Genomic DNA, 12,583 nt, shown 5'->3' on the forward strand with positions numbered 1-12,583 from the left:
GACTGCGCGGATGCGCAGGCTGGTCTGGATCCATGCTGGTCGCAAAGCCACTATGTTGGTTTTCCCATGTTACGGCTCATCTATCCAATCCATATCTTCTAAGCTCTACTGTATATTTTCGATTCAAAATGCTCATATCATCCAGGCGACAAGAAAACCGATGTTCCATCGCGCCAACCGAGGGTCAATGTCACTGCTCCGAGACAAACTACATAGTCTTAGATATTTTGTCTCAAGTATGACTTCAAATATGTGGGCTCGGGCATCACGACGGGTGTCGTTTCTTCGTGTGAGGAAGCCATATAGCTGGCCTACGGAAGATCGGCTGTTCTAACTAGGTGCCTGTCCGTGATGAAATAATTCCCGAATGGGCACCTGGGGATCTTTCTTCACCATAGAAAGCTCGAAAGTCGCAATATGACCAATAATTGTGCCGGTGTGACGTTAATCCCAACAAAACAAAACAGCCATGGAGCGATCTCAAAATGTACGAGGGGCTCGTAGAAGCTAGTTTTCCGCATAGTGTCAACGCATTTCTTTCCGCTTTTAAGCTTACTCACTAACTATTCCGGCGTGGTGTCAACGCATTCCCTTCCGCTTTTAAGCTTACTCACTAACCATTCCGGCGTGGTGTCAACGCATTCCTTTCCGCTTTTAAGCTTACTCACTAACCATTCCACCGTGGTGTCAACGCATTCCTTTCTGCTTTTAAGCCTTACCCACTAACCATTCCGCCGTAGTGTCAACGCATTCCTTTCTGCTTTTAAGCCTTACCCACTAACCATTCCGCCGTAGTGTCAACGCATTCCTTTCTGCTTTTAAGCCTTACTCACTAACCATTCCGCCGTAGTGTCAACGCATTCCTTTCTGCTTTTAAGCCTTACTCACTAACTATTCCGGCGTGGTGTCAACGCATTCCCTTCCGCTTTTAAGCTTACTCACTAACCATTCCGGCGTGGTGTCAACGCATTCCTTTCCGCTTTTAAGCTTACTCACTAACCATTCCACCGTGGTGTCAACGCATTCCTTTCCGCTTTTAAGCCTTACCCACTAACCATTCCGCCGTAGTGTCAACGCATTCCCTTCCGCTTTTAAGCCTTACCCACTAACCATTCCGCCGTAGTGTCAACGCATTCCCTTCCGCTTTTAAGCCTTACCCACTAACCATTCCGCCGTAGTGTCAACGCATTCCCTTCCGCTTTTAAGCCTTACCCACTAACCATTCCGCCGTAGTGTCAACGCATTCCTTTCCGCTTTTAAGCCTTACCCACTAACCATTCCGCCGTAGTGTCAACGCATTCCTTTCCGCTTTTAAGCCTTACCCACTAACCATTCCGCCGTAGTGTCAACGCATTCCCTTCCGCTTTTAAGCCTTACCCACTAACCATTCCGCCGTAGTGTCAACGCATTCCCTTCCGCTTTTAAGCTTACTCACTAACCATACTAACCATTGAGCTAATAGGGACTGCAAAAATCACGAACCTTTCGAACTTTCCCTGCTTTATTGGAGAGGTCCTTTAATTAAAATGTTACAATCATTGCAATGAGCCATACTCAGTATCAAATAGATGACATGGTCTTGCTAAACGGGAACATTAGCACCACTATAACTGGAAACATGAATAGAGTTTATTGAGTAAAGGGACTGTTTCTGATAGTGAAATAAAGATTACCTCACTGTTTCTTTGTAACATTTAAATACTATGTTTTCTTAACTGAACTAAAGCAATCGTATATACCTAGTTTGTAAACAGTTTAATAAGATGTGTTTGAAACATCTTCCTTGACAGTCCGCATCCTTTGTTCGCGGTCCGATTTCTATTAATCAGACAATGTCTGTAACAGAGAGGATTGAATAGTTGTTATATTAGTGATAGATTTGTAAAGCTGTAGCAGACAGGAACAGTAGAAGTAGTAGCTGTTGTTGTAGAAGTGGTTGTGGTGTTTGTTAGGGTAGTATTAATACAATTGTTCCAGTTACTCGTAATAGTGGAGAAATATGAATTTTTTTTGTTGGGTTTAACGTTTAGCTTCTGCTGGTGGAGGAAGACCCCAGGTGTCCCACCGTGCATTTTTTCTTCGCCGTCGGGCACCTGGGTAGAACTTCCGAAGCCAACTGGAAAGATTCCTTACACGAAGAATTAAACGCCCCAAGCGGGCCTTTGCTTGAGCTCCAACCCATATCTTTTAGAAGCAAGTGATTTGAAGTCATCGACTAAACCACTCGGGCACGGAGGAACCACTAGGCCATTGAGAAACCACTATGCCACGGAGGCCCCTTGGTTAGAAGTAGTAGCACCTACAGTTTCCTATTTTTCATTTCCCTTGATTTTTCCTTTGGTGTCAATTTATAGATTTTTGTGAATAAATAGAACTAACACAAAAACGTCTAGCCTTACTCTACATGGAATATAAGTGATTCATATTTTACTTTGTTTTATTAGCATTTGTGTCATTTTCAAGAATGAAATTGCGTTGAACATGTTGCCAGTTAGAAGGTAGGGAGCTCATATAACAAGTTCTTTTTATTTGTGTAGGCCTATGTACAGACTTGTACAGTGTGTTTGCGAATTTCAATATTCATTAATACAGCACAACATCTGTACTGACATACACAGAGTGTTTGCGAATATTATACACATTTATACAATGTAGAGCATCATCGCTGGGAATAGTTGAATTATTACTTCATTAATTTCACATTATCTGTTACTTTGAAGTGGACTGTTTGCTTAACAAAATGTCAAAGTCGGGAAGAAAGTATTTGCCTTTAAAATTGATATATTTGCTCTTTAAACATTATATTCAACATTTGTCAGATAAATCTAGAGTAACAAAATTAACTATAATATGTTAGATAAAATGTAATTGAAAGTATTGTTCGTTCACGAAAGTGTATCAAATAGTAGCATGACAATGTCCACAGGTTCTTTCTTTCATTGCCAGACAACACAGTATTCCAATCGGGAAGAACACGAACGCAAGAATAATCCCGAGTAGTGTGAAGCTTTTCTGTGGGACTCCAACCTGAAATAATGATAAATCGTTTCAATCTACTCCCCGTAACGCAAATTATTTCGTAAATTACAGCGCTTTATTAGGTCTACTATGGCTGTAGCAGAATCTTTTTAAGTTTTGTCATATCTACTTTGATAGTGATAAAACTTGGCTTTTTGTGAAAGACGTCAGATCGCACGTTCAGATTGCACAAAGTGTCGCCCTTGATTATTAAAGAACCAATGTTGCTTACACGGAAGTAAACGTTATTTTCTTTCTGTACAAAATATATACATGTAGTGAATTTAAAGATTAAATGAGAAATAACTTTGTTACGGAAAGGTGAATCAAACAGAAATGCAGTATCCTTCTAGAGACATGGTCTATAAATCTTTGAACATAACTGTTGCGATGTTTTAGACAGTAGCTGCTGAATTCAACACAACTATGGAAAGTCTTTACAGAATACAAAATTAAATTATGGTATTGAATACTTAGTGATATATGTATGTATAGGTCCGTCTCAAAATTTAACTACGTAGTGATTTGCCTTATAATTTTTCACATACCAACGTGTCGCTAGATTGAAGTGTATTATCATATCTTTGCAAAAGAAACATGTTTTGCTCTATAGATTCCTTCAAATGAGTTAAAGCGATAAATCATTTAAGAGTGACCAGAATTTATAACATAATTTTATATTCTAACCGAGAAACATAAAGCGTTTTACTACAGTAAGCACAATACAATTTGTTTTGCTGGCTATTTGTGCTGTCCTAATCCCTTATCATGCTGAAACACGATTTATTCTGCCTTTGCGACCTGTGCACGGATGTGCAGGCTGATCATGATCTGCACTGTTCACCATTCAGTCTGTATATTTTTGGTAAACACTCCTTTTAACAGTTAATGGTACTGTCCAAATTGAAAGATGGACACATTCATTATAGAAATTCAGCAGGGTAAGGTCGGTTTCTTTTTGTGTCGTTGAAGGTCAAATAAAAGTATGTTGTGTTTAGAAACCATTCGTCTTAATAGACCACTTTTTGTCCTTCCCGTGGGTAGCCTCCTTGATGAAGGTTGTACTGTATTTTGCTAAAAGCTGTAATATTATATAACTGTAAATGCATTACCCCACAATAAGGACAGAGTCCTTGCACATGTTGTCTGGGATTTCCTTGGACAACGACCACACTGGGCTGAGGCTGGGGGTATCCCACTGGCACTACCGTGGCGTTTCCATACTGAACTATAAAAGGAAATAAATTCTGATGTAAGGGTTTAACATTCGTTAACTGTTTCAGTTTTATTTTAATGAAGTTTCAACTTTGTGTTATTATAATCTGCTCGCCTATTGTAAAAATAGAAAAAACAACAACACAGTTTACATACAAAACAATGGCCGTTTCCTTCATCTATAAAATTATATGCTAATCATGTTACGTCAAATTAATTATGAATATGATACTTGTATATAATTATTGGAAACAACAGGTATAAACACTAAAGGTATAAAATAGTATCAAAAAGTGGTGTTCACTCAGATACTCAGTTTGATAGGGTCGGTGCTTACAAATTGCACATGCAAAACCTACCCGCCATGTTGTTCTTCTGTTAACAGTCTGCCTTTACTGTAAAAGTAACATTCATGTGTAAGTTTCATCAACCAAAAGCAACTAGTTAAAAAGTATTTCGTCGGAATCTCTCCTTACCACATAATAAAAATAAATCTTGTTTCATTAAAGTTTTACAAATAAACCAAGGACGTCGTTTCTTTAGCATTGGTCACGCTCCAAGAAAACTTTATCCTAAAAAGCCGTATAATATTTATATCGCATTAATTGAGTCGAGCTTTAATCCGCAGTCAGAATTCGTAGTCTGTCAGACATACTTCTATGATGAAAATTTGAATCTTACAAAGACGCAGTTTAGTTAGTACGAAAAAGAAGTCTTGAAATAACAGGTCGCCTAACCCTTAAACTTTTCCGTATTATACTGCGCAGTATAATAATCATTTTCTGCACAATTCAAGAAAACTATCAACACTGACCTCGGCCCTTTTCACGACCAATATATATTTCTGGAGCATATAAAACCAATCACATTGAACAGCTAAATGTTAATAATGCAAACAATCACATCTATATATGAGCCGCGCCATGAGAAAACCAACATAGTGCGTTAGCGACCAACATGGATCCAGACCAGCTTGCGCATCCGCGCAGTCTGGTCAAGATCAGTGCTGTTCGCTAATGGTTTCTCTAATTGCAATAGGCTTTGAAAGTGAACAGCATGGATCCTGACCAGACTGCGCGGATGCAGGCTGGTCTGGATGCATGCTGGTCCCAAAGCCACTATGTTGGTTTTCTCATGGCGCGGCTCATATATAAAGACCACTATACTGATGAAGACATGTAACACATCAAAAATGTTTCTAAGATTATTTTTTAATTTTATAGTTCTTAGAATTAAGAAAAACATCGGAAATGAGACTTGTCATAGCCATTTTTCATACGGATTTTTGTCAAAATCAAATGGCAAAAATCATAAAATCACCTCAGTCTGTGCCTTCTTTTACCCTCAAATAAAACATTTTTTCTAGTATAATCAGGTGAAATGCGAGTTTGGAACTGTAAACCTTTTCGCGTTTAGCCGACTGATATACATTTTTGTATCACATAAGTATAAGACCGTAACTGCACTTAAGTTAAAAGTTTCTTCTTGTATTGATATATCTATGTAAATATCAAAGATTAAAAAGTGTACCAATAAAAAAGAACAAATAAAAACATATTTTACAATGAGGAAAAACTATATTGAATATAAAAATCCTACCTTTTCTTAAATCTCCGGTCCTTCGACCTTTGAATAAATTGCAAAAATGAAACACATGCGCAATAAAAATCATGGGTTAACTTTTGGTATTAGAAACATTTTTTTTTTTAAACAAAGGGAAATCTATATGCTGGACGTATAATAAAAACAAAACAAGTTTAATTTTTTCTGGTGTACGGTTTCAGTCCCTTTTTCCTTTTACTCTTTCACTGAAATGAATAGCTAATTGATCGATCAGTCGTATAAACAACTTAAAAGAATTACCTACCGGCTCTTTTGTTTAAAGCGGTTTTCTTAATCACTTAATTATAGACTGCTTGGTATACATAATACAGTAGAAATTTGTTCAGTTAGATATAAACGTGCATATAAAATGAAATATAAGTAAATGATACTTAAAATAACTTGCACTCGTTTTTAGTGGATATGGAATGGAGTAACTTAATTACAACGTACAGAACATGTAGAAATTTCAGCAAATAAACTGCATTATTATTCAACTTTACAATATTACACACTGTATAAGATCAATTGCAAACATCATATGGTACAGACAGAGCTAATACAAAACATAACTGAGCCAATATGAGAAAAACAGGGCCAATACGAGAAAAACAGGGCTAATACGGAATTCAAGCATTTTGATTGGTTCAAAAGAGAGGGCCAATACGGAGAAGTCACTTCCGTTAGATTTTTAAATGACGCCATTTTGTTTTACATCAGAGTTATAGATTACATTTTTTTTTTTAATTTTGAGAAAAAAATCATCTTACATGTTCATGTAATAACCAAGTATGATTGAGCGGGATGTATACATACGTCTTCATAGATTACAACGATACTTTCGCTTATTCGGTTTTGTGTAAAATGCAAGTGTTTCCTGTCAGAAAGGAGGCAGTAAACAGTTTTCAGCTGTTAGTGTCGAATTGGCCGGGTGAAATTTACAAATAAGAGGGAATTTACGGAATGAAGTGCATATTTGAACTTGTAAATAATAATAATTGCTAGAATTGAAGTTTCAGCGGCTAGAATTGAGTTTCACTTATTTAAAGAAAATCAGTTGAGTAGCCTTGATCTTGATAGTATGACGTAATGACTTGCAGGAGCGTATACATGCTTCCTCTGAGCTGGCTTAAAGTGGGGTTGTCATTTTAGCAGGGGCCTCAGAAAAAGTGGAATAGTGAAAAAACGGTACGGATGGCCCATATATTTCAGCTTATTTTCAGATTTTACAGTGTTACTGGAGTATGGAACAGTGTAGCAATTGGGGCTATCATTTTCAGGGAATTTTCTGCAGCGATTGAAAAATTGGCAAATTTAGCTTTTTTCGTCATCAGTTTCCGCGACCGGGAGAGCACAAAATTCAGGTCTTGTAAACAGAAAACTAGATATTAGAGATGTATTGCAGATGGTTTGTAACGATAGACATACAGTGATGTTAATGTTGCAATATCTTTATTTCAGGTGTGTGGTTACAGACTTTTGTGTGAGGTTTTGAAAGTTAGGTAGGCGACTCTAGGCCGAGAAGCTCAGAAAACTGTTTACTGCCTCCAAATTCTGGCAGTTGTCAAGGAAAATAATGTGAAAATACGGTAACTCAGATTAATTAAAAGGATGAGGCTTATCTTTAACAGACATTTTGATAGTGTGGACTATTTGTGCAATGATAAATAGCGATTCAAATGCTGGAAAGTAGATGAATAAATTGGCGGACAAGAGTGTCAGTTGTGAACTGCAAACAATTTCGGATAAGATTAAGAATTAAACGAGGCATGGGAGTGTATAATTTGTGCTTGGTTGGTTCTATTATCCTGATCAACACATATGTGTACAATTTTGTGTCTCGTTGCCTGCTGCCTAAAAGGAAATGACTTTTAAAGAAGTTTTTATCACAGTTCAAATGCGCTAAGATAACTCACTAAAGAAAATAAATAGGAATTCAAAAATAAGGTAAGTTCTAGTTACTCTTGATCATGTTGATTATGTCACATCAAAAATATCTCTCAAAATTATTACATACAACTCATTCTGTTTTACCGGCTAAAATTATTATGATTTCTAAAATAAGTCTAAACAACTTGTCAAGTTTTTTCACCTGAACGCGCATAGCTGCAATAAGGTAACTCACAGAGTTCTTATACTGTTACCGCCAACAGTCAAAAGTTGAATAATAATATTATCATTAATCAAGCAATTTCATATTGGCCTAGTTATTTGTCCTCGGGCAGTCGTATTGGCATAATACGACAACCCTTGGACAAATAACAAGGCCAATATGAAATTGCTTGATTAATAACATTATAATATTTTAAGATCACTTTATTCATATTAGTTTACATTCAGAGACAATAGAAACATAGCAGTGCTATTTATCATCATAAGAATTACAACAGTATATGTGTGAACAGGCATATGTAAAATGAATTATTTCTGAGCATATTTTAATTACACATAAACAAAGTGGCAACTGTTATTTATTTATTTTTCAAGAAAGCATCGCAGTAGCTGCCGTATTTAGTATATAATAGCTACCGAATTGGCTTGCCGGTCAATAAGTTAAAATTATCAACTGAAGTCTGAAGGCAAACCATTCAATACCTGTTTTATTACACGACATCCGAACAAATCTTTGATATTTTTCTTCAAGTTAAGACTCTAACCCAACAAATAAATAAGTGTTGAACAATAGCCCGGCCAACAACACTAACTTTGGAACGGCGATTTATATATTGACTTATTTTTGTTGGTTTTAAAGTCACGCCGACTTAATTTATACTTAATTTCATACGGCGACTTTTGAAGCTTATTTTGACGGAGCAAGATCCAAGTTTACCCTCCAAGTAGTGTTTAAAGACATGGGCGGGCACCTGGGTAGAACAGTTAACCTTCCTCACATGAAGAACTCTACATTACAAGTAAGGTTTCGGACCCACATCGGTGAGGTGCGGGTGTTTCGAAGTCAACGACCAAACAACCCGACCACGGAAAAGTCATTGAATAACTTTTTAATGTTTAGTCGTTTCATGTTAAACGAATTTCCACATAATTAATGAATAATTTCTCTATAAACTGATATCCTTTTTATAACTTAGAAACAGCACAAACACCCAAAATGAATCAATGATACATCTTTAATATAGTAGAACCAGACGCTGAAGTAGAGATCACTCCATACATAAATTTCCGGTCCATATGTCGTGCTATGGGCCAGTCTATAAATCATCACCAAATTTTGCTGGACTAAAGTCAAAAACCTTGAGAAAAATATAATAACATTTATATCTGATGACATATTATAAAACATTTATTTAATGGCATGCCGGTCAATAGTTAAATCTATTGACCCTTAGTCCTTCGTTCCACGGCCTCTTTTGTCTTTTGACAGACAAGCGATTCAGAAATTGTACAATATATGATTACACCACATAAAAAACAAACGACAATGTGAAATCATACATACAGTCAAACCTGTGTTAAAGACCACCTCTGAACAGAGACCACCTGGCTCTAAAGACCACATATTTTGTTTCCCATTTAAACATCTAATATGTATTTTAACCTGTGAATAAAGACCACCTTTTAATAAAAATCACATTTTGGCTCTCCCAAGGGTGGTCTTGATAGACAGGTTTGACTGTAATTAATGAACTGATATTTACAAATATCAAGCGGGCTGTAATTTCGATTGATAAAGGGTATTTCAAATTTTACTTGTTAGCCGATTGTATAATGAAGAGTAGACAAGTTTCATACAATTATGTTGAAATTTTAAAGAATATTTCTTGATAGAAAACAAAACAATAGCATGTAGTTAAATTAGTTGCCGCACCCAGAATAGTACTGCATAGTATTTACAGAACCGGGTGGCTTTTTGAAAACTTTTATCGGTAAATACTACACTGACCATTCTCGTACGATAACTGTTACATAAAAATGAAGTTAAAACATGTTAGGACTTTTTTTTATATAGAATTGGACTTGTATGTGGATACTTTATGTTATGATGGAAATTGAGATTATGAAAATTTGATATAGACATACATATAAGATAAAATTTTGAACCTCTATAAAAATGGCAAATTGTCTCATGGAAAAAAAAAATACAAACAGCTATTACACTATGATTATACTGTGATCTTAACTTTGTGTAGTAAGGGATTGGCTGAAAGTTTTAAGTCCGGTTACTTACCGGCTTCTTTGTTCCGATGGAGTCTATAAACACCTTATAGACCGATTATGAGGTCTGTAAGAATTTCCAGACCTGTCCTATTTCTACTGTCTACACAAAATCTCAAGTGCCTGTAGTGGGAATCGAACCCGAGTCGCTCCGATGCTAGTCCAGTCCTCTAACCACTGAGCCAAATTGTCGACACACTTACCCACTTGTCAGAGGCTAAATTTAAAGTTATGCGTAAGCAACCGAAACAGTGCAGTAGAATCATGAGAAGTCCGTGCATGACATTTTAGGTGAACGCGTGGTTGCTCGTAAATACAGTATTAATTGTTTCAAAAAGTACGTTTTAAGTGAAACAAAGGACTTCGGACACTTTCTATATGAATTTGCCTACTCAAAGAGTGAAAAATAAACCACTAAGAAATAAGTATTTAATTACATATACCATCAAAATACATATTTGAGATTATTTCTTAAAGTCAAATTTTTCAATATTTGTTTCATAAAATGGTAATTTTTGCTCTAAATAGAATTACGTACCCTGTTATATACATATAAAAGCTATTTTGCTTTAAAGAACATTGTTCCCCCCCGTGCATCAAAACCATATTTGGCCAGCATATGTAGATATTAATTATACACATTGTCTGTGACTGTTGTGTTGATGCAAGGGGTGGAGCAGTACTTTTAAACAAAAAATATAACTACAGGGTGTTCCCAAATGTAAAGTAACCAATACTTTTTATATTCATTTTTAATAATTTGATGATCACATATTTTTACATTTGTTTGTAACTAAAATACTATACAAATGTTTGAATGGGCACATATAGGCATTTTATACATCTAGAGTAGTGAGAGAAGCAAATACTGTTAATTCATTATTATTTGTTGGGTTAACTTTTCATTGGTTTATCCTGGTTCTTTGTTGTAGTAGATTGGTAAATGTGTGCTGTAAAATACTAGCAACACACCAGGTAATCTTTGCATGCCCTCCTCGCGACGCGCACGCCACTAGCGATGAGGATGTAATTTGTTTTCCATTTTGTTTTTATTATTTTTTTTTATATATATATTTCATTTCTTTATTTCTTCATCTTTTTCTGTGCATTTATATTTATTTCTTTTAGACACATACTACATGTGACACGCATTCATTACTTCATGTTCTTCCTTCAGTGAAAACTGAATTGAAGATTGTTCTTTGCGGCGGACTAGGCCTAAACACAACAAAAAAGGGGCAATATGTGTACAGCAGTTAATCTGATCCTGACTATAGTCTATCCAACAGAAATAAAGCTTGGCATTGATATGCCTGTGATGCATAGGTCAAGAACAGTAGCTTCTTGGCAGGTCATATCAGTGACGGTTTCACATTCAGTCTGATGCCACGAAAGTGATGTGTCAAGTCGCTTTCCATGCAGATGGCATATACAAATACGGCTAGACGCGGAAACGAACTAAACGGTCCAGCCGAGTTTCAGGTGGAATTTTTAAGCAGCGACCTGCTTCTACTTTAGCCCTACAAATGACACATTTCGAATATGTTTTGACCACAACTTCAGCCCTGAATAGACAACATTATCTATAGATGGGTTGTTGTCAGACTTATCCTGATTTAACTTTTTCCGATCCAGCTTCCTTAGGCAAGCCTCAGAAAGAACTGTCATTTCGGATACATTTTTATTACATGTTTAAAATGAGCCGTGCTATGAGAAAACCAACATAGTGGCTTTGCGACCAGCGTGGATCCAGACCAGCCTGAGCATCTGCGCAGTCTGGCCAGGATCCATGCTGTTCGTTTTCAAAGCCTTTTGGAATAAGACAAACCGTTAGCGAACAGCATGGATCCTGACTAGACTACGCAGATGCGCAGGCTGGTCAGGATCCAAGCTGGTCGCAATTGCACTATGTTGGTTTTCTCATGGCGCGGCTCAAATATTATGTGTGCCACTGGTACTTATCCCAAGCAAGAACCCACCCTACGGCCTTGATAAGATTACTGCCTTTTCTTAGTATTAATGTAAGTTATACATCACACAAATATCTGCCATCACTTATAACAGAGATATACAGACATATACCTGTACTTAAATAACTACCTGAACCACTGTAATAAAACTGACCGGTCACTTATACATGTATACCTATTCACACATGTAATGCGTCAATAACTTTACATTACTTACATTACGAACAGTGTATAGATAAATGAAGTACAGGTTATTTGCAAAAATATAGTTCTCTTTTTTATTTATTTATACGATTTTAATCTTAAAATGTTATTTTTTCCTTCAATAAACAGATTGTGTCACTTTTTTCGACTGGAATTCAAATATTTAAAACTTCGGTAAAGTGATGACATTATATTTTTACGGAAATTAAACATTTTATTTTTTCAAGAAAATATACCCTGGCCCAGATAAAATAAGAAAAACATCTTGATAGGAACAGATACAAACCAGTTTCTGCTGTAATAAATTAACTAATACATTGGTTTATCACTGACTCGAAACGATTTGGGTATTGTTTAAATACTTAAGGAGAAATTTGCATTTAAAATGTAGGCTAGAAGCA

At 36.2% G+C, this 12,583-nt stretch overlaps 1 protein-coding gene across 2 annotated transcripts; it reads right to left on the reverse strand.

Moving 5' to 3' along the window:
* Window positions 1-2,763: 2,763 nt before the first annotated feature.
* On the reverse strand, window positions 2,764-5,966 carry LOC123536653 (brain protein I3-like). Of its 2 annotated transcripts, XM_053528712.1 has the most exons (4): window positions 5,833-5,952; window positions 4,593-4,628; window positions 4,131-4,246; window positions 2,764-3,027 (listed from the first exon to the last, which is right to left on the reverse strand). In XM_053528712.1, exons 2-4 carry the CDS (start codon window positions 4,597-4,599, stop codon window positions 2,899-2,901), a joined length of 252 nt encoding a protein of 83 aa, XP_053384687.1. In that variant the 5' UTR covers window positions 4,600-4,628; window positions 5,833-5,952; the 3' UTR covers window positions 2,764-2,898. The 2 variants fall into 2 exon arrangements, with proteins under 2 accessions (XP_053384687.1, XP_053384686.1); XM_053528711.1 differs by lacking the exon at window positions 4,593-4,628 and having other exon boundaries at window positions 5,833-5,966.
* Window positions 5,967-12,583: the final 6,617 nt, after the last annotated feature.

The sequence above is a fragment of the Mercenaria mercenaria genome, chromosome 17 (genome assembly GCF_021730395.1).
Source record: "Mercenaria mercenaria strain notata chromosome 17, MADL_Memer_1, whole genome shotgun sequence".
Classification (NCBI taxonomy): Eukaryota; Metazoa; Mollusca; class Bivalvia; order Venerida; family Veneridae; genus Mercenaria; species Mercenaria mercenaria.

Excerpts from the sequence above, each read along its gene's own strand:
- LOC123536653 (XM_053528711.1), bottom strand. The coding sequence starts at position 5,905 with ATGATTTTTATTGCGCATGTGTTTCATTTTTGCAATTTATTCAAAGGT. Across the intron at positions 4,247-5,832 it reads GACCGGAGATTTAAGAAAAG|TTCAGTATGGAAACGCCACG; the intron begins GTAGGATTTTTA and ends TTCCTTTTATAG. Across the intron at positions 3,028-4,130 it reads GACTCTGTCCTTATTGTGGG|GTTGGAGTCCCACAGAAAAG; the intron begins GTAATGCATTTA and ends TCATTATTTCAG.